General features: G+C 45.0%; 1 protein-coding gene across 1 annotated transcript in view; it reads right to left on the bottom strand.

The window, feature by feature from the left end:
* Nucleotides 1-17,800: 17,800 nt before the first annotated feature.
* The window catches only part of KIAA1549L (KIAA1549 like), a 283,714-nt gene continuing 278,339 nt past the window's right edge, over nt 17,801-23,175 (bottom strand). The window contains exon 21 of the mRNA XM_068556114.1: nt 17,801-18,082. Within this exon, the coding sequence (XP_068412215.1) occupies nt 17,801-18,082 (282 nt within the window). The remainder of the gene's footprint in view (nt 18,083-23,175) is intronic.

Raw genomic sequence — 23,175 nt, 5'->3', positions numbered from 1 at the left:
ACTGACTTTTAAGATGGAGTAAGCTTGGCCACTGGTGATGCAGGGCCCAGGGAATGTCCTGGAGTCCGACCAATCAGATTAGCAACTTGTACTCTCAGGACATCAGGGTAGAGGGCGCAGAGGGAACAGCCTGTGGGTGAGGGACTGAAGTACATCCTCTCCAATGGTAACTGGTTTGAGCAAGATGGAACAGGAAACCTGATAGAGTATGAAACCGACTGTTTATATCATGACAGCTTCATCAACGGATCTGTCAGTCCTGAGGGAAGTAGAGAGTTCAAGTGTGGTGGGAAAACCTGCCACTCCCTCAACCAAGTAACCTGTGCCCCACTTTATGGCCAAAGGGGTCAGGCCGGATCCAGCGCCTGCGGGGGCCTGGCTTCTCGGAGCAGGAGAAGAGATGTAATCACCGCTTTGAAGACTTCCCTCTCACTGGAGGTGAAGGCCGTGTTGGTACCTCATGCACACTGGCCTTTTCCTTTCAACGGCATCTAGATTCCGTCCCCAACCAGATATGTGACCTTGGGAATGTTAACCTCTCTGAGCCTGTCTCCTCATCTGGGAAATGGAGACATTGCTCTCATGGGATGGTTGGGTAGGGACAACAAACAAGGTGATAGATGGGGAACTGCCCCTGGCTGGGAGTCATCATTACTGTTTCCCACCCAGTTTAGGACTCAGCCCTCACTGCTGAGCTACTAGTACAGGGAGTGGTGGTGGCCTCGGGGATTGAGCTGGAGGTTGGCCTGACCAGCAGGGAGGGAGAAACATTGAATTTGCAGGGCCCTAGAGCTCCACCCACAAAAAGTAGCAAGGGGCTGAGCGTGGCTGGGAGGCAGTTTGGGGAAGAGGGTGATTCTTTTCTAGAGAGGGCCAACCACATTTCTCCCAGGCAGCATTACATCTGCCACATCAGGTGAGGTCAAGGGCTTGGCCCCTCTGGAGGTGGTGCCCCAAAGGGAGAGCTTTGGCCATCACCCAGGTCTTCTATCCTGTCCACAGCAGAGCATCAGCACATCCAAGAAGCCATCTGTGTGGCGGCAACTGGAGGGAAAGTGACTGGAGAGGAATCCGAAGATGCATCAGTGACGCACAGCTGGAGATTCACATATTCTAGGGGCTTTTCTGGTTGAGAGGAAAGAGGCCACTCCAACTAGTTTACTTGAATAACAAAAGCAGATGCCAGTAGGCTTGTTTGGTTACAAACAGTAGAAACTTACTCAAGAGAAATAAACAAAGGAGGCATCCAGGCCTTTAGGAGGAAAGGAATGAGGTGCTGCCACTGGACACTCAGCTCCGACCACATTCCTCGGAGAGCAAATGTGATCGGCTCGTCTGGGCTGCACGTCCGTCTCTGTCCATGTTGGGGCCAGGTGGCCAGGGTCCTGTGATCGCAGCCCCACCGGAAGCCCTTGGAGCTGGGGAGCATCTGCAGACACACCACATGTCCCGTCACAAGCCTCACGCCAATTGGCACCAGGGCCTGGAAGCCACCAGGAGCCCAGGCAGTTGCCCCCCTCACTCCCTCTCACGCCACACACCTGCGCACCTCCTGCCTTTCTGATCAGCTTCCGCCTAGAGAGTCACTCGGGTTCCTCATTCACAGGAACTCTCTCCTAGTTCCAGTTCCTAAGAGCAGAATGGCAGTGGCTTGCCAGCTGGCTTTGCGCTTAGGTCGCAAGTCAGGTGCCAGGAGAGACAGAGCAGCAAAGGTCCTATAATCAGCAGATGATTTTACAGGAGCCTGAGGGAGGATACCTCCAGAGGGGGAATACATGTTAGCTATTCCATCTATCCATTCCCAAACTCCCCCAGGATTATTAATCTCTGCAGAGTTTATCTGAATGCAGTGCACATAAACTAAGCCTGCATGCCTTTACTGATTTGTGCATTCATTTATTCATCCAGTGGCTCTGTCAGTGAAGCAGGTTCTTCACTTCTCTGAGCCCTTTTCCTTGTGGAAAATGTGCATGATAATTGGTGTTGCAAATTAACTGAGATAATGTGTGTGAACTGCTCAGCTCACCACCTGACACACAACTAATGCTCACCTTCCTACGGTTTGCCAGGCAAATTTGCATCAAGGTTTCTGGTCATTAACACAAAATCCTTGTTTCTCTCATGTGGGGCGGGGGGAATCCACTAGGTGACAGAATGGATTTAGACTTGGGATGAAACAGCCCCCATCCCCTCACATCCAGGGCTGATATTTATCAGCTTGTTCTTTATTATCCAGAAGAAAATGCGATTTGGAAATCTTTAGGGAGGAGGAGACACTGTGGCCATTGCAGGCATTCATTGCAAAAACAAACACAGGTGCAACATCAGGCCCTTCTCAGAAGCTGCAGGTGGCCACCTGCTGAGAGCCACGTTTTACTTGCACAGGGAAAATATTTTTCCAGAACCAGTTTCAAGGTGAAAAGCCCAGTTCACATAAATAAAAGAAGCTGGACTGAACTCATGAATACTTATTATCTGCACTGGTCTGCTCTGGCTGCTATCACAAAGTACCATAGACCGGGTGGCTTAAACAACAGACATTTATTTCTCACAGTTCTGGAGGCTTGGAAGTCCAAGATCAAGGTGCTGGCCAATTCAGTTTCTGGTGAGAGCTCTCTTCCTGGCTTGCAGTTGGCCACCCTCTTGCTGTGTTCTCACATGGCAGAGAGAGAGAGAGAGCTCCGGTGTGTCTCCCTCTGCTTATAAGGACATTAGTACCACCATGAAGGCCCTACCCTCATGACCTCATCTAAACCTAATTACCTCCGGAGGCTCCATCTCCAAATACCAACACATTGGGGATTAAGGCGTCAACGTATGTATGTGGGGCGGGGTGGGGTAGGGGGGAGAACACGTTTCCATCCATAGCAGATCTATGTTGTCTAATAGAACTATCTGCAGTGACAGAAATGTTTTGTATCTGTGCTGTTTAATATGGAAGTCGTTAGCCACACATGGCTATTGAGACTTGACATGTGGCTAGTACACCTGAGCAACTGAATTTTAAATTTTATTTCATTTTAATTATTTAAATTTCAGTTTAAATAGCCACATGGGGTTAGTGGCTACCATACTGGACAGCTCAGGTCTAGATATATATATATATTTTTCCCCCTTATTTAATTGATTAGATTGTGTTGAGTTTGGAAAGAGGGAAATTTGGGGTTTAATGTGGGCTTGGTTTCCAGCATTAACTGATATGGGAGCAGATCAAAATGGTATCTCTTTACAAACCAGTGAAGTGAAGCCACTGCCTATGGTGACACAGTGGGTTGTCAGCTGAGCCCACCCTCTCCCTCCAAGTAGCAGCTCCTTCCTGTGTAAGCCTCCAGGAATCTAGGTTCCCCTTTTATCCCTCCTGGAAGTGATTTGGGAAGAGTCACAGGACAATCAGGACAGGCTCGCTTGTCCAAGATGTGGAGTGTTTGTGCACGTGCACGCGCGGGCATGTACACGATCAGGCCTCTTGCAGAAAAAGGTTGTGTGACCCTCTGCACGGGAAAGAGGGTGGTGTCTGAATTGCTCACTGCATCCTTCCCCATCCATCCCAAAGAAACAGTTTACTACAGGTGCGTTTCAAGAACTGATGTCATTTTATAGTTTGTTTTAGGAACAGAGCAAAGATGCTCTGACGAGACCAGTTCTAGCTCCAGAAACGGTGTCTTGGGGTCTGAGTACAAGAGAGACCACTGGGGGTTAGTGACACTCTGGGAGTTTCTCCCCAGCCCTGCCACAACAACACATGATACCAACTATCAAGCACTAGTTATCAAGAGGTTTCCCTGTGCCAGGTCCTGGGCTCAGCACGCTACTTATAGCATCTCATTAATGTTTATAGCCTGAACCCACGAGGAATATGTCCTCATCCCCACTTACAGAGGCACAACGAAGTATACAGCTAGGATGTGGCCAAGCTGCTCTAAAGCCCAAACACTTAAACCCTTAGCTCATTTTTTCTTGACTGGCTTCAGTTTATTATATTTTCCCTGTTCTCCTCCAGCCCACCTCAGCCAGCTGCTATGGAGAATGTGTGGGCAAATGTCATAACTGCCAAGAGTCTGGACTCCAAGATAAGGAGAGGCAAGTTTTCTCCTGAATCCAGCACAGGCGAACTTCACTTTAGCAACGCTGTCCCTGAGCAGTTACATGAGCAGTCTCATGGAGTTTTCCTAAATAGAATCTTATTTTCCTCTGGCTTACCATATGATTCTGGTAATGAGTTCCATGTCATTCTTACAGAGCCGACCGTCTTTGCTGCCAGCCCTTTAAATGCACCAGGCCCAGGTGTTTTGCAAGTTGCTTGCTAGGACCAGGGTGGTATGCCCTGGGTGAGTTGAGTCTTTTGGGTGCTCAAAAGAATGACTCCTGGGAGTGATGGGACCGTGGAATCTGTGGGAGATCTCCAGCGGGTTCCAGCTAGTCTCACCTCAGCCAGGTGATGAAGAGCCTTTCCTATCACAGCACCAGCCACCTCTCCCTAGGTGTCCTGAGCTCACCCTCTTTTGGGGGTTGCTTATTGGTGTCCTGAGCTGTTGAAAAGGGAGGCTGTCCACAGTTGGGGGCTGGAAGGGGCTGAGCATAGGAGTCACTCCTGGTGGATCAATGGGTAATGCTTCGGCTCTGGCAAGATAGGCAGTTTCCCAACGCTAGAAGTATTCAAGCAGAGGCTAATCAATAACAATAGTCCATCATGCTTGTAGAGTGTTCTGCAGTTGTAAACTCTGTGTTCTCTCCTTCCAGCTCTATAGTCACTTCACTGACTAGATCCCAGCTTCATTTCACAGATAAGGCTCAGAGAGGGGACATGACTTGCCCAGAGGAGCACAGCTAGAATGTGGTAAAGGTGAGGTTCCAATCTAGGTCTGGATGACCCCAAATCCTAACATGGGCATCCCTTTAACGTGTGATAACAGTGGCCTTGACATAGATTCAGAGCTAGAGTCAAACTTTTCAGACCCCGAACTGAAAATATTTTGGTGTCCTCTCATGCCATGTGTGATTTAAAATCAAGGAAATTCTTCCACTCCCACTCAATGGTGACTACATTGCTTTTTTCCCCTCAATATTAAATTATATTTAAAACCCTCCATCTCCTCCCCATTCATTCCCCTCTCCCTCACTTTGAGTACCTGCCTGGCTGAAGCCCTAATTCTGCTTAATCTTTGACCACGTAGGCCTCTATAGTGTCCACAGGTCATGGGGTTGATTGCAGGGTAGAAACCTGGAGCATTTCCCCAGTAAATTCTCTTCCAACTAAAAGAGTCTAGGATCCTGTAATTTCAAAAACAGTTAAGAGTCATCAGTTCATCACATGGTGATTTCTAATATTATGAGAATTTGTAAACGCTTGTTAAAATCTTTTCCTTATGGGGAATGGAAAAAGAACTAGTAAGCAAGAGAAAAGACAAAATGTGAACACATATATCCACTAACACCTTGGAAAGAAAATTACAAGCAAGACGATGTGCTTTATTTCATATGCAAAATTTCCAGGAGAAAACAAACACAATTTCAACCAAGGAAAACAGGCTAATGCAGCAAAGAAATGGTATCACAAAGAAAGAAAAAAGAAAAAGAAATGGTATCACTGCAGAGCTCTACCTGGTTCACCTGTTTAGATTTGCTTCACAGAGCACTATATTTCAGAGGCTGAATAAAAACCCAAGCCCATTCATTAATAATCCAGTACATTCTGAATGGCAGTTTGCTGATATGAACAATACAAAGTGAGCGTTCGGTGTACTGTGGTTTCATTCGTAAAGTACTGAATATATGGTTCCTGAAATCAACAAATGCTTGCTGATTCTTGGCAGTTGGCAGTTTGTTCTCTATCCCCAGGGGGATATTGTGGGTACCTTACTAATCAGTTCAAGATCCTTGGGAAGGAAAGCTGTGTGTAGCCTAATCAGACGATGCAATTGCAGAGTCTGTCATTTTCTAAACCTAAATGTTTCCAGAAAGAAGGGGACTTCAGTTTTCATTCGGCTGGCTCTTATGAGGTAGAAAAATCATTGAATGCATGGTGAGTCCTTCATATGTTGGGCTTTGTGTCTCAAGGATCAGTCTCCCTTGACCGTGAACTCTGTGAGGGGAGGCGCTGTGTCCTGTTCACTGCTGAATCCCGATCACCTAGCACGGTGTCTGATGCATAGTAAGAATTCAGGAAAGTTTGCTCAGCCAATGAAGGACTGAATAGATGGCTATGTGGAAGCTTCTATCAGTGCTTCCTGTACAGTTCCAATTAAATGAAAGATTAACAATCAACAGACATGCACACCCCTGGCAGAAAGACAGCCCTGCAGCCCTTCTCCAGGCCTCGTATCTGCTCAAGTCACGGCTTCTGTTCTCAGCCTTTGGTTCTCTTTTACCTGGACCATTAAAAGAGTTGGTCCCTGGGACACAGAAAGCTTGTCTGGGACCTTCCAATTTTAGGGACAAAACCTTAAATTAGAGAGAAGCAAACTTTTAGTTCCCAAAGCACCTGAATATTAATATATGAAGCAACTCGGGCAATTTGGCAACCCTTTGTTTTCACAGTCTTAAGACTATCCACGCCCTTTCTCTTGATGCTGCCAAATTTGATCTAGGAAATGGACTACTCCAGGAGCATGAAGTTTCTGGCTTTGCCACCAGCCGAAGCATGAGAAATCCGGTCCAACAGATGACTTATCGGTCGACCCTATGTCCCCAATCCAATAGTTTCTAAATGTCCCATAGGTAAGACATCTGGGTGGTAGCCTGACTTTTCATTAGGTTATGTTGGCATCACTGGGAATATGGCTTCAAGAGGTGTGGCTTCCACAGGCCCTGTGGGGCTCCCGTAGGCCTCAGCTACCAGGAGCTGGGTGACAGAGTGGGCACTGGGGGCAAAAGCAAGCCCTTTTATATGTTCCGTGAAGGCCCAGCAGAGTCCAGAGCAAGCACACACAGCCCATATCAGAGACCAGATAACCTGCAGTGTTTTCCCTTCAAGAGTTAGCCAGAGCTCTTTGGCTTGGAGGAGGGGTGGGTGGTGAAACTGTTATGCTAACAAAACTTTATTTCAGTTCCGAGGAGTCAGATGACCTCTCCCTAAATGTGGGTTTGTCTATGTGCAAATATGAACACTGGAATGTTGTTAAAATGAAGTACCCAACTGTGCCAACCAGTATTTTTCATAACTGTACCTCCAGAAGGTCATAGAGAGACTCAAAGCAATTGTGTTTCCCTCTAACCATCTGTGTACATGTCACAGTTAATTGACCATCACTCTCACTAATGTTGTCATTACTTGGTTCCATACTCCTTCCTAGGCACATTCTTTCTGGCTTCCAGTGGCCAGCAGAGTTCTTGAGTTGGATGCATGACATTTCCTAAAAGATGTCTGGAGATCATCCTTTGGAATGAGTTTGCTCTCCTATTTCTAATGGGGACCAGCAAGGAGGGGCTGGTTTTGCCATGTGCCTTTTCCAGCTCCCTGGGGCTGTGTCTGTCAGCCATTCCTGGGACGGAAGTAGGCACCAACGACTTCCTTCCATTTGATCACGTCATTGGTCCTGAGAGCTAGGAGCAACCAGGGTCCAGGAGGAAAGAAAAAGCAAATGCGGGAGCAGGGAAGCCCTCCGTTCCTGGGCCCACTGGTCCTCTCCTCTGCCATGCTCTCCACCCCATGGCAAGCCCTGCAACAGCATTTTGCAGAGGCTCTAAGTTTATCCCTTGTCACTGAAGCAAGATAGCAGCTTCGGGGGTGTCTTTTGTACATAGTTGAGCTTTCTTTACAGAGTGGAGTGAAGAATCGCTCCCTCAGTCTCGAGGTACTTTCTGAGCATTTGCAGAAAGCTTCAGCAGTTAGGCTGAAGTGAGGAACATCACTATGTTGCCGCCCGAATCTCACTGGAGCCACAAAAGCCCAGGGTCGTGTCTCTCCATTAGGGCATAGGGACTCCTCTGAAACATTCAGAGTTGGGTTTTTGGTCTATTTTTATTACAGGAGATAGGCTTTCTTATCTCTAATCTCCTTGGCTTCAAGGCTACTTCTTAGTCAATATTCTGATTTCTTAGATCTTTGTTTTGAATACAGCCCATCATGGCCTCTGAGTCTTGACCATTCAGTTTCAACACCTGCAGCTAACAGACTCTGTTTCTTGGTGTTTCCTAGAGAGAGAATCTGGTTGGCCTAGCCCCATGTGCTAAGCCACATTTTTTTTGGTGGCTGGTCAGCCTATGAATCTGTGGCTCCTGGGTCAGATATGCCTCCTGTGCAACCAGCTTAGATCAAAGGGCAGAGCATGGAGTGTAACACATAGTCTCTGGTTAGGTCTAAATATAAGGCTGGCATCATGATTGCCGGGACTAGCAATGGGGAAAGAGGTGGTCTTGGGAGTTTATGTCCCAGACTAACATCATCCCTGGACTCCTCGGGAGCACTGGATGGGACTTCTTTATGTTCTAAGAAGGGCATGTAAGCAAACATTGGCTTATTCTGCCCCTGGACACCATCTGCCCCAAGGATACAGTCGTGGATGGGCTGGAACTCTCAGGGGCCTGTGGATGGCCAGGGGTGAGCTCTTTTTGGCTGATGAGCTCATGCCCCAGGTTGAGACCACAGGGGGTCTGCCAGACCCACAACTGTCCTTTAACAACCCCCAGTGGGCACTGCTGTACAACTGATTTGTGAGTCCATCTCACCATCTGGAGTAGGCAAAATGAGGAGCAGGCAGGTTTTGGGGCATGAAAGCCTTTGCCATTTTATTTTACCATAAAAAATTCTAATAGCATATGAACACTGTTCCTGGCAGAGGCCAAGGACGTACAAAGTTAATTAGGAAGCAAAGCATCACATTACAACAGCTATAGTCAAACTCCTGTTCAGTACTTGCCTTTGCCCAGCATGTCTAACATGTTTGGTGAGAATTCCTGGCCTGGGTTTACCCCCCAGAGCGAAAGCGCAGGCACAAGTACTTACATGTCCTCCAAATCATAGGCAGCAACAGCAAAGCACAGCTCCAGGTGAGGCTGGCTTTTATGGGCAGGTCCAAACTTAGGATCATCTTTGTATTTTTATTTTACAGAATATAAATACTTTAAAAATTTTATAGAACATGTGACAAATTAGTTCAGTAGACGGAAGGAGCTAAAACATTTCGCTGGATGAAACTGAATTATGAAGCTAATACTTTAGTAAGAACATCTTCAAATATACTTTTGAAAGCATTTTCGGTTACATTATGCCACGTGCTCCTTACAACCACCACAGGAGGTAGGAAATGCAAAAGTTCTTATACCCATTTCACAGATGAGCAACCAGAGACTGGTTTAATGTGAATTGTCAAGGCCTTGATTATTTCTGCTTTTTTCAAAACTTCCAGACCAACGATATTCCTCTGATTCTATTCGGTAAAACCATCTCTCGACTCAGTTTGTGTGTGGGTTTGGAGGGGGCCAGTTTAGTCATAAGGTAGAGATGGGGGAAAATAAAGTGAAGTCACAGTTAATTTATGTAAAATACATTGATGGCCTCCCTCCATAATTCACAAAAGTCTGGCCAAAGTCAGAGAATGAAGATAATCAGTTTCAAGATTTCATTATATAATGGCTTTCATTAAAGTGTGGATCTGTCCTATGAAGACAAATTCTGCCCCATCACAAATTTCTCTGTTTTTGAAACCTGCATAATCAAAGCAACTTAATATCCTCTAAAAGAATTTGTTTCTGGCACTAATTCTATTGATACTTCCTAAATATCCCTTCCCAGAAACACCCTACATTTTAGCACATCACAGGCTAGGATTCTGTAACAGTTCACCTTAAGAAATCAAGAGACTTTTCAATTCTTGGGACATTAACTTATTAAATATTTAGAAGGGAAGAGCCACAATAATATCAATTTTACTAGAAACCAATTTTGTTTCAAAAGACTCTATTGAGAAGCTCATCAGTTTTCACATCATGCAAGTGTGTGGCCAGGAGCCATATTAACATCACCTGAGCTAAGATCATTCGTTTCAATTTACAAGTATTTATCATCTGCTAAGAAAGACATTGTGCTAACTGGGCCTCAGTCAGAAGTCACTTTCTAGACCCAGCAGCATTTTCAACAGGACAGGTGTTAGGGTGGGAGTGGTGGGCAGGTCTGCAAGCACGTGCATTCTCACCTGATGTGGGAGTCGAGGATGCCCTCGCCTCTCTGTGGCAGTGTCCACAGGGACTGCCCACCTGCTGGCTGCCATCCTGGGGGTAGTGGCCAATTCCAGGCTTTTGAAGGACCCGCCCACTCATGCTTCCTCCTCTGGGTACAAGCCCCAGCAAAAGCCCTCGCTGAAAGGGTCAGTCCGGGGAGGGGGGTGGGCATGCTTATGTCACATGACCCTGTCTCCTTGCTGACAGCTGATTGTATAGGCACCTGACCCAAGGGTGGCTCATCATAGGTGGATGAACTGGACCAATCCGAGTCTCAAGAATTTGCCCTGGGGGCACAGAGATGGCAGCCAGAGAGGGGTGGGTAATGAAAGGGTAAAGTTGTGCAGAGTGGGTCCTGGGGTGGATTTTCAGCTACATACACTCTAATGAGAAAACAGAGAAGGCTAGTAGGCCGAGGGAAGCAAGAGAACAGAGCAGGTATGCATAGAGAAACAGAGGTGAAAGCCCGTGTGGAGAGAGAACAGGAGAGAGCGAGCCAGGAGGAGGACGGCGGTCTCCATCCCTCCCCATCGGGAGCTGTTTTGTTTCCATGAAATGGCCCTGCGTAGGCACACCTGGTCTTATTGCGCTTTGCTTTACTGCACTTTGCAGATATTTCATTTTTTTATAAATCGAAGGTTCGTGGCAACCTTGTGTCGAGCAAGTCTATTGGCACCATTTTTCCAACAGCATTTGTTCTCTTCATGTCTCTGTATCACATTTTGGTAATTCTTGCAATATTTCAATTTTTTCATTATTATTATATTTCTTATGTTGGTCTGGGATCACTGATCTTTGATGTTACTATGGTAATTGTTTTGGGTGCCATGAACCACACCCATATAGAGGACAAACTTAGTCAATGTTGCGTGTGTTCTGACTGCTCCACTGACCGGCTGTTCCCCCATTCCTTCTCTCCCTCTTCTTGGGCCTCCCTATTCCCTGAGATACAACAATATTGAAATTAGGACAATTAATAACCCTACGATGGCCTCTAAATGTTCAAGTGAAAGGAAGAGTCCAATGTCTCTCACTTTAAATAAAAAGCCGGAAGTGACTAGGCTTAGTGAGAGGGAGGCATGTTGAAAGCTGAGACAGGCCAAAAGCTAGGCCTCTTGCACCAAACAGTTAGCCAAGTTGTGAGTGCAAAGAAAAAGTTCTTGAAGGAAATTAAAAGTGCTGCTCCAGTGAACACACAAATGATAAGAAAGCAAAACAGCCTTATTGCTGATATGGAGAAAGTTTTAGTGCTCTGGATAGAAGATCAAACCAGCCACAACATTCCCTTAAGCCAAAGCCCGATCCAGAGCGTGGCCCTAACTCTTCAATTCTGTGAAGGCTGAGAGAGGTGAGGAAGCTGCAGAGGAAAGTTTGAAGCTAGCAGAGGCTGGTTCATGAGGTTTAAGGAAAGAGCCATCTCTATAACATAAAAGTGCAAGGTGAAGCGCAAGTGCTGATGTAGAAGCTGCAGCAAGCTACCCAGAAGATCCAGCTGAGATGATTAATGAAGGTGACTGCACTAAACAACAGACTGTCAATGTAGACGAATGTTGGAGGACAGAGGGAACAAAATGTACCCACCAAACTGAGAAGGCATCTTGAGACTGAAAAACTAGGCAGGAAGCTCCATGTAATCAATGGATCAGTTTATTATAGGGTAATTTACTCACAGGGTGGGATCAGGTGCACAACGATCCAGAAGCATCCTGCACTGCCGAGGGGCCATTGGGACAATTTTATAGCTAACCTAGAATATGGAGGTATGTGCTTGGAAACAGGACGTGCATTCCTAAGTCAAGATTTATGATGGGTAACTAGTCTCATGGGCACCGGGATTACATTAGGGAAGGTTTTCATCATTTGGGGGGACTAGAGAGCATAGAGGCGACCTGGTCCTAATGATTATTAAACAGTATCTATTAACTACAAAGCCTTTGATGACAGAGAAGTGATTCACTGCACAGTACAGTCCTGGGAGAGGTCAGTAAAAGGACAGGAGAAACTAAGCATCCAAGATGGCATCAGTTATGCTAACAGCCATACAACAAAACAGCCTTATATTAGAAGGGGATGTCATCCAGGACTTTCATAGCCAGCGAGGAGAAGCCAATGCCTGGCTTCAAAGCTTCAAAGGACTGGCTGACTCTCTCGTTAGAGGCTAATGCAGCTGGTGACCTAAAGTTGAAGCCAATGCTCATCTACCATTCCAAGAACCCTAGGGCCCTTAAGAATTATGCTAAATCTACTCTGCCTGTGCTCTATAAATGGAACAAGAAAGCCCAGATGACAGCACATCTGTTTGACAACATGGTTTAATGAATATTTTTAGCCCACTGTTGAGATTACTGCTCAGAAAAGATTTTTTTAAAAATAGTACTGCTCATTGACAATGCACCTGGTCAACCAAGAGCTCTGACGGGGATGTACAATGAGATTCATGTTGTTTTCATGCTTGCTAACACATCCATTCTGCAGCCCATGGATCAAGGAGTACTTTTGACTTTGTCTTATTATTTAAGAAATACATTTTGTAAGGATTCATAGATAGTGATTCCTCTGATGGATGTGGGCAAAGTCAATGGAAAACGTTCTGAAAAGGATTCACTATTCTAGATACCATTAAGAACACTTGTGATTCGCAGGAAGAGGTCAAAATATCAACATAACAGGAGTTTAGAAGAAGTTGATTCCAATTCTCATGGATGACTTCAGCGGAGGAAGTAACTGCAGATGTGGTGGGAACAGCAAGAGAACTAGAAGTGGAGCCTGAAGATGTGACTGAATTGCTGCAATCTCATGATAAAACTGTAACGGATGAGGAGTTGCTTCTCATGGATGAGCAAAGAAAATGGTTTCTTGAGATGGAATCTACGCCTGGAGAAGATGCTGTGAAGGCTGTTGAAAGGACAACAAAGGATTTAGAATATGACTTAGATGATAAAGCAGCAGCAGCGTTTTGAGAAGATTGACTCAGTTTTGAAAGAAGTTCTAATGTGGTCAAAATGCTATCAAACAGCACTGCAGCTATAGAGAAATCGTTCACGAAAGGAAGAGTCAATCAATGCAGCAAACTTCATCGTTGCCTTATTTTAAGAAGTTGCCACAGCCATGCCAACCTTCAGCAACCACCATCCCGATCAGTCAGCAGCCATTAACATTGAAGCAAGACCCTCCACCAGCGAAAACATTACAACTCGCTGAAGGCTCAGATGGTGGTTAGCACTTTTTACCAATAAAGTGTTTTTAAATTAAGGTATGTATTTTTTTAGATGTAATGCTATTTCACATTTAATAGACTACAGTATAGTGTAAATATAACTGTTATATGCACTGGGAACCCCAAAATTAATGTGACACATTATTGTGATATTTGCTTTATTGTGGCAGTCTAGAACCAAACCCACAATATTTCTGAGGTCTGCCTGTATTTGCTCAGTCAGTCTCTACATTTGAGCAAGTGTGAATGGGTTTCTGGTCTGCACAAAGGTCCTTGACTAGAATATCTTCAAGATTGGACTAAATGGCCGCATTTAATTTCTAATACTTGGACCCAAGTCAGTCACTGCTAAATTACTATCTTTCCCTAAGCGTATTTGGCTGTATGTTGTTAGAAAAGTCCAAACTACTTTCTGATGTGTAATAGGAGTGGATTACATTTAAATTCTGTTCTCAAACTTTAAAATAATATGTTATTTTTTTTCATTAAACAATGAGTTCCTGTGTGTTACGTAGAAAAAAGCAGCTTATTTTTTGGTAATCGGTATTTAAATCTTTTGATCTATTTTGTTAATTTCTGCCTGTTAGAGAAGCACTTATTTTAGTCAGGTATTTAAATCTTTCTCCTCCTCCATCCGTACTCTCAGAAGTCTTTTCTTTTTTTATATCACAAATCTAACAATATCCTACCCATTCTTCCATCAAGAATGCTCAGAAATTACATGCCCTTCTGCTGAATTCTTAAATTAGCACATGCACAATATAACTTCTTCTGGTACCAGAGAACTGATTCCTACATGATCCACCCTTAGTCATTCATCAGCTCAGGCTGCCATAACAGAGAACCATAGCCTGGGTGGCTTACAAACAACAGACATTTATTTCTCACAGTTCTGGAGGATGGAAGTCCGAGATCAGGGTGCCAGCATGGTCAGGTCCTAGTGAGAACCCTCTTCTGGGTTGCAGACTATCGACTCCTTATTTTATCCTCATGTGGCAGGAAAGAGGGCAAGAGAGCTTTCTGGGGTCCCTTTTATAAGGGCATTGATCCCATTCACGAGGGCTCCCCTCACTAGCTAAGCACCTCCCAAGGCCCCACCTCCTAATACCATCACATTGGGGGTTAGGATTTCAGCATAGAAATTGCGGAGGACACATTCAGTCCATAGCACACCCTGAAAGAGGCAAGTTCCTATTCCGCAGGTACCAATTCATCTCGGCTGGTAGGTACCAGGGCACGCAATAGACTTACGTTCCTGTACCACGGGATAGCCTCCCCTAGTGCAAAGTGCAGAATCGGCTACCTCTCAGTGACAAGCTGCTGTGGCCTCCCCACCTGCCTGTTTGGACCCATGGCGCTGAGAGAAGAACACACCCCTGAAGTCTTGAACAGCAGTAGAGAACACCATTTCCTTGATGGTGCTCTCTGGAAAAAGCCAAAATGCCTTCTTTTCATGAATGCAGAAAACTCACGTTGAAACTAGTTCCAAAAAAAGTTTATTATGCCACAAATGCATTGTCCTCATACACTTTATCTGAAGTTCTTTACATATTCAATTATCTTTTTTCTTCACAAGAATGTAGATAGTCCCTCATATGACCCTTGTCTACTTTTTGAACTTCCTAGCACAGTTCAAGAAACGTGTCGCAGGCAAGCGTGCAGGCAGCATGGTGAAATGGAAAGCAAGCCCGATCATGAGTCAGTGGGCTTGGGCTGGAGGCCTCGGGCAGGTCACTCCACTCCTTCGGACTTTAGCTTCCTTCTCTGAGGTCACCAATGTCTTCTGTGGCTTCTTCAACTGTCTGGAGGGTCATGAGGAACACAGAGCCTCTGGGTTTGCATGGAACTCTGTGTTGACTTCCACAGGGCACTTTTGACCACCTGCCTTTTCTCAGAGTCAGCTGTCCAGGTATCCATAACTTCCATGAGGTCAGGAGACTCTTCAGAAAAGGGACCACATCTTAGTCACAGAATATCAAACAATGGCGGCCATCTCGCATTGGTGGGACAACACAAACAGATTTGATTTCTTCTCAACTTAAGGTTTTCCTCCCATATACTGCTCTTAAACCTGCGGTATCTCATTTAAAAGTGTGTCTGATTTATCATGCTGTATTTTTAGCCATCTCCATTGACTGACTCAGTATTTCACGGGGTTCTACACAGCTCACCATGATTTTTCTGCATCCTTTTAGCCAGCTGGAGCCAGACCACCGCACACTGTGGGCTCCTCTTCTGCGAGTCACTGGTACATCCAAAACACAGACACTGTCTTGAAAGCATGTGCCTATACTTAAATTACACTAAGGTGTTGGAACTTCATTTTCACATACAGTATTTCCAGGCATTTACCAAGTAGACAAAGTACCGGGTTGATATCATTGCACTGATGAAATATTCATATCATTGATAAGGCGGGACAATGTAGCTGACTTTATCAGACTCATACCATTTGCATGAAAAGGCTGAGTTTCTTTGGCTCTTTGTTCATTCAAGTGCACAGAATACCTATTTGGATAGACTTAGGCATTGTGTTAATCTGTCAGTAAAATCTTGCACTGTCCACAGTGTTTTGCAAACTGATTTAGGTTTTGGACTACAACAAGCGGCCATTGGTAGAAATATACCATATATACACATGGAAATTACAAAAATACATTTTATTTATAGCTGATTTTTTTTAAGTAACAAAAAACTAACACTATGAAAGATTAACCAGCATACCAAAAGGACACTACCTAATATCATCAGAACAAGAGACTCGTTTGGGGATTCCATGACACATCATCTCCAGAACATTCCAGAAAGGGCAATTTGCCATTGGGAAATAAAAACAGCTTCTTTGAAAAGTCTGTGCTTTGACAGTTTGACTCTCCCACTCTAATCAATTCCACTCCTACTCTTCTCTCAATTTTAAAATTTCCACCTTCTTCTCTCAATAAAGACCAAAGAAACTCATGAGGAGAATGGAAAGATGGACTCAGAGGGGATGGATACAAGCTGAAGCTAGATGGATCATGGGTGAGAAGGCAGGACAGGACCTCACTCTCCAACAGACACCGAGTAAGCCCCCGACATTGAGCATAGCTCCCAAAGTTGGTGAGGGGACCAGGGTGTCCCCTCCCCTGGGCTACCTGAAGTCAGTAGCTGTTTTGCTTTTGCACTGACAGTGAGCAGCTGTGAGGCACTGTCCACCCAGAGCTCTGGAGGCTCACCTGCCATGCCAGGGAGGCTGATTTGCAACATCATGGTCATGAGGTCAGAAGCCTGCCATTTTGGCAAATGTCCTCCTATGTCTATTAACTAACTATGGGAAGGAGTGCGGGAGGGGACTGGCTAACTCCATACACCTTTAAAAAGGTTATTTACATTTAAATGTAAATCAACAGATTTTCTGCGTTCAGAAGCTTCTATAAACAGAGGCTGCAGCCTGGGGAGACTGGGTCCACTGTTCCTGCTTCTAACAGGCATCAATGACTATTTCCTTTTGTATCACTGGGCAGCACATGCTGGACATCATTGCTGAAGAGACAGAGGTTTCCTTGTAAAAGTCGATGTATCTATCGTCCCCCAAAAGAGAGAGGCTTCGTTCTCAGGCCACCTTCATTGCAGGGCAAAGAAAACCTGTTTTTCTTTTGTAGGACCTTAAAAGCTCTTAGCACCGATTTTCTTCCAGCCAGAGCCCAACTTGCAGAATACTCTATTTCCAAAATGACAACACCTTTTCAAAAACCTGTCAACACAAATCCACCATTCCCTCTCATCTTCTCTCTTTCTTGGCCTTGGTTGAATTAATTGCGGAGGGAAAAGAGTCAGGACTATTCATAGGTGCAGTCATTGACAGTACTTATTTTCATCCAATTTATTTGACTTTGAATATGAACCTTTAAAAGAAAAGGACTCAGCTTTCTTGGCTGGAGTCAGTGTCTCCCTTGGAGACGGGAGGTGATTGCAACGATTACAGTCATGGTTGAATGAGAGAGAGTACAGTCTGGGACTTCATCACACGCCTGCATTGCCTTTAACACAGAAATAGAGTTAACATGCAGAGGTCACCGAAGATAGAGCTATGCTCTCCCCATTCTGGTGATTTATTAAAATATGGCATTGGACAGGAATCTGCAGATTAGCGAGCATCTCTCGTGACTAAGGCTCCGTAGGGAAATACACCCACAGTTCAAACAGTTAATGTAACAGAGTATCAAACATATGGTCCCACATGGGGACTTGTTGACATACAATCAGTTGAATAAGCCAAGCATCCAGTTGTTCAAGAGTTTCCTGTTCCCCAGAAGCCCCACTGTTCACCTTTTTAGAAACTGAGGGTGAGAAAGACTCCCACATCGTCTGTGCCTCCAGACCCATCAAGCCAGGCTGGAGAAACCCAGAGACTGTTTCCTCAGAGTCTGGAAGTGGGCGAAGGCATTAGACCTGGAACTCAAACATGTCCGTCTGCTTCTTGGCCAGTTTGGCCACCTCTTCCCGGATGGCCTTCACCAGGGCCGCTGTGGAGATGTTGGTCAGGGGCGTGTCGGACGGGTCGTTCTCCGCCAGGCTCTGCTGTGAGGCTGCTGCGGAGGGCACCGGGGCCTGCTCCAAGCTGGGGTGCAGCCCGGCTGGCTGGCTGTACTGGCGAGGGAGCCTGGAGGGCGAGTTCTGCTGATACCGGGACCGGGGGTAAGCCTCGATGTACCCCGGGAGGGGGACCTACAAAGCACATTGGGAGAGAAGACAAGGACCTGGGGTCAGGAAGCAGCTCAAGTCATAGGACACACTCGAAGCCAAAGCGGGTGGGGACTGAGGACAAGGAAAGAGATTTAAAAGAAAATGAAGGCAATGCACCATTGTGCAGATACAAAATCTGGAGTCTGTTTGGAAAATAGGTGATTTGGACTCACGGGATCTGCTGGTTGGATGAATTAAATACGTGTTTTAAACAGTATGCAAACAGTGGGCACATACCTGAATCTACATTTGAATCTACCTGGCTACCTTTTTGATATCAGCACCATCTAGCCAAAAGAAGTGTTGTTCTTTATGGATGTCAAAGGACTTGCGGGAGAGACCTTCAAGATGGAGGAGCCGAAAGACGTGGAGATCACCTTCCGCCCCACAAGTACATCAGAAATACATCTACATGTGGAACAACTCCTACAGAACACCTACTGAACGCTGGCAGAAAACCTCAGACTTCCCAAAAGGCAAGAAACTCCCCACGTACTTGGGTAGGGTAAAAGAAAAAAGGAAAAACAGAGACAAAAGAATAGGGATGGGACCTGCACCTCTGGGAGGGAGCTGCGAAAGAGGAAGTTTCCACACACTAGGAAGCCCCTTCACTGGCGGAGATGGGGGGTGGGCGGGAGGGAAAGTTCGGAGCCACAGAAGAAAGCGCAGCAACAGGGGTGCGGAGGGCAAAGTGGAGAGATTCTGGCACAGAGGATCGGTGCCGACCAGCACTCACCAGCCCGAGAGGCTTGTCTGCTCACCCGCCAGGGTGGGCAGGGGCTGGGAGCTGAGGCTTGGGCTTCAGAGGTCAAACCCCAGGGAGAGGACTGGGGTTGGCTGTGTGAACACAGCCTGAAGGGGGCTAGTGCACCACAGATAGCCGGGAGGGAGTCAGGGGAAAAGTCTGGACCTGCCGAAAAGGCAAGAGACCATTGTTTCGTGGTGCGCGAGGAGAGGGGATTCAGAGAACCACCTAAGCAAGGTCCAGAGACAGGTGCGAGCCGCGGCTATCAGCTCAGACCCCAGAGACAGGCATGAAATGCTAATGCTGCCACCGCTGCCACCAAGAATCCTGTGTGCAAGCACAGGTCACTACCCACACCCCCCCAGGAGCCTGTGCAGCCCACCACTGCCAGGGTCCTGAGATCCAGGGACAACTTCCCCAGGAGAACACATGGCGCACCTCAGGCTATTGCAATGTCATGTTGGCCTCTGCCACTGCAGGCTTGCCCCGAATTACAATTATGACTACTGTACCCCTTCCTCTCCCCAGCCTGAGTGAGCAAGAGAGCTCTAATCAGCCGCTGCTTTAACCGCTCCTGTCTGGGCAGGAGCAGACGCCTGAGGGTGGCCTACATTCAGGGGTGGGGCCAAAACCAAAGCTGAACCCTGGGAGCTGTGCGAACAAAGAAGAGAAAGGGAAAGTTCTCCGTACAGCCTCAGGAGCAGCGGATTAAATCCCCACAATCAACTTGATGAACCCTGTATCTGTGGAATACCTGAATAGACAACGAATGTTCCCCAAATTGAGGCAGTGGACTTTGGGAGCAACTGTAGACTTGGGGTTTGCTTTCTGCATCTGACTTGTTTCTGATTTTTATGTTTATCTTAGTTTAGTTTTTAGTGCTTGTTATCACTGGTGGATTTTTTACTGGTTTGGTTGCTCTCTTTTTTAAAATTTTATTATTTTTTAAATTAAAAAAATTTTTTTTTCCTTTTTTTCTCTTTTTGTGAGTGTGTATATGTATGTTTCTTTGTGTGATTTTGTCTCTTTAGGTTTGCTTTTACCATTTGTCCTAGGGTTCTGACTGTTTCCATTTTGTTGTTGTTGTTTGTTTTCTTTTCATGCTTCTTTGTGTGATTTTGTCTGTTTAGTTTTGCTTTTACCATTTGGTTTGGGGTTCTATCTGTTGTTTGTTTGGGTTTTTTTTCCCTTTTTTTCCTTCCTTTTCTTCCGAGCCATGAGGCTGGCAGGGTCTTGGTGCTCTGGCCGGGTGTCAGGCCTGAGCCTCTGAGGTGGGAGAGTCGAGTCCAGGACATTGGACCACCAGAGACCTCCCAGCCCCACATAATATCAATCGGCGAGAGCTCTCCTAGAGATCTCCATCTCAACACTAAGACCCAGCTCCACCCAACGGCCAGCAAGCTCCAGTGCTGGACACCCGATGCCAAACAACTAGCAAGACAGGAACACAACACCACCCATTAACAGAGAGGCTGGCTAAAGTCATACTAAGTTCACAGACACCCCAAAAAACACCACCGTACATGGCCATGCCCACGAGAGGGACAAGATACAGCCTCACCCACCAGAACACTGGCACCAGTCCCTCCACCAGGAAGCCTACACAAGCCACTGAACCAACCTCACCCACTGGGGGCAGACACCAAAAACAATGGGAAGTAAGAACCTGCAGCCTGCGAAAAGGAGACCCCAAACACAGTAAGTTAAACAAAATGAGAAGACAGAGAAATATGTAGTGGATGAAGGAGCAAGGTAAAAACCCACCAGACCAAACAAATGAAGAAGAAATGGGCAGTCTACCTGAAAAAGAATTCAGAGTAATGATAGTAAAGATGATCCAAAATCTTGGAAATAGAATGGAGAAAATACAAGAAACGTTTAACAAGGACCTAGAAGAACTAAAGAGCAAACAAACAATGATGAACAACACAATAAATGAAATTAAAAACTCTCTAGAAAGAATCAATAGCAGAATAACTGAGGTAGAAGAACAGACAAGTGACCTGGAAGATAAAATAGTGGAAATAACTACCACAGAGCAGAATAAAGAAAAAAGAATGACAAGAATTGAGGACAGTCTCAGAGACCTCTGGGAAAACATTAAACGCACCAACATTCGAATTATAGGGGTCCCAGAAGAAGAAGAGAAAAAGAAAGGGACTGAGAAATATTTGAAGAGAGTATAGTTGAAAACTTCCCTAATATGAAAAAGGAAATAGTCAATCAAGTCCAGGAAACACAGAGAGTCCCATACAGGATAAATCCAAGGAGAAACACGCCAAGACACATATTAGTCAAACTATCAAAAATTAAATACAAAGAAAAAATACTAAAAGCAGCAAGGGGGCTTCCCTGGTGGAGCAGTGGCTGAGAATCTGCCTGCCAATGCAGGGGACACGGGTTTGAGCCCTGGTCTGGGAAGATCCCACATGCCGCGGAGCAACTGGGCCCGTGAGCCACAACTACTGAGCCTGCGCGTCTGGAGCCTGTGCTCCGCAACAAGAGAGGCCGCGATAGTGAGAGGCCCGCGCACCGCAATGAAGAGTGGCCCCCGCTCGTCGCAACTAGAGAAAGCCCTCGCACAGAAACGAAGACTCAACACAACTAAAAATAAATAAATAAATACATTTATTAAAAAAAAAAAAGCAGCAAGGGAAAAACAACAAATAACATACAAGGGAATCCCCATAATGTTAACAGCTGATCTTTCAGCAGAAACTCTGCAAGCCAGAAGGGAGTGGCAGGACATATTTAAAGTGATGAAAGGGAAAAACGTACAACCAAGATTAGTCTACCCAGCAAGGATCTCATTCAGATTCGACGGAGAAATTACAAGTTTTACAGACAAGCAAAAGCTAAGAGAATTCAGCACCACCAAAACAGCTTTACAACAGATGCTAAAGGAACTTTTCTAGGCAGGAAACACAAGAGAAGGAAAAGACCTACAATAACAAACCCAAATTAATTCAGAAAATGGTAATAGGAACATACATATCGATAACTACCTTAAATGTAAATGGATTAAATGCTCCAACCAAAAGACACAGACTGGCTGAATGGATACAAAAACAAGACCTGTATATATGCTGTCTACAAGAGACCCACTTCAGACCTAGGGACACAAACAGACTGAAAGTGAGGGGATGGAAAAAGATATTCCATGCAAATGGAAATCAAAAGAAAGCTGGAGTAGCAATTCTCATATCAGACAAAATAGACTTTAAAATAAAGACTATTACAAGAGACAAAGAAGGACACTATATAATGATCAAGGGACCAATCCAAGAAGAAGATATAACAATTGCAAATATTTATGCACCCAACATAGGAGCACCTCAATACATAAGGCAAATGCTAACAGCCATAAAAGGGGAAACTGACAGTAACACAATAATAGAAGGGGACTTTAACACCCCACTTTCACCAATGGACAGATCATCCAAAAAGTAAATAAGGAAACATAAGCTTTAAATGACACATTAAACAGGGTGGACTTAATTGATATTTATAGGACATTCCATTCAAAAACAACAGAATACACTTTATTCTCAAGTGCTCATGGAACATTCTCCAGGACAGATCATATCTTGGGTCACAAATCAAGCTTTGGTAAATTTAAGTAAATTGAAATTGTATCAAGTATCTTTTCCAACCACAACATTATGAGACTAGATATCAATTACAGGAAAAAAACTGTAAAAAATACAAACACATGGAGGTTAAACAATATGCTACTAAATAACCAAGAGATCACTGAAGAAATCAAAGAGGAAATCAAAAACTACCTAGAAACAAATGACAATGAAAACACGATGACCCAAAACCTATGGGATGCAGCAAAAGCAGTTCGGAGAGCGAAATTTATAGGAACACAATCCTACCTCAAGAAACAAGAAAAATCTCAAATAAACAACCTAACCTTACACCTAAAGCAATTAGAGAAAGAAGAACAAAAAAACCCCCAAAGTTAGCAGAAGGAAAGAAGTCATAAAGATCAGATCAGAAATAAATGAAAAAGAAATAAAGGAAACCATAGCAAAGATCAGTAAAATTAAAAGCTGGTTCTTTGAGAAGATAAACAAAATTGATAAACCATTAGCCAGACTCATCAAGAAAAAAAGAGAGAAGGCTAAACAGTATTACAAATGAAAAAAGAGAAGTAACAACTGACACTGCAGAAATACAAAGGACCATGAGAGATAACTACAAGCAACTCTATGCCAATATAATGGACAACCTGGAAGAAATGGACAAATTCTTAGAAAAGTACAACCTTCTGAGAATGAACCAGGAAGAAACAGAAAATATGAACAGACCAATCATAAGCACT

The sequence above is a fragment of the Eschrichtius robustus genome, chromosome 11 (genome assembly GCF_028021215.1).
Source record: "Eschrichtius robustus isolate mEscRob2 chromosome 11, mEscRob2.pri, whole genome shotgun sequence".
Classification (NCBI taxonomy): domain Eukaryota; kingdom Metazoa; phylum Chordata; class Mammalia; order Artiodactyla; family Eschrichtiidae; genus Eschrichtius; species Eschrichtius robustus.
The sequence above is the reverse complement of the archived record's forward strand: the minus strand, read 5'-3'. Positions and strand labels throughout refer to the sequence as shown.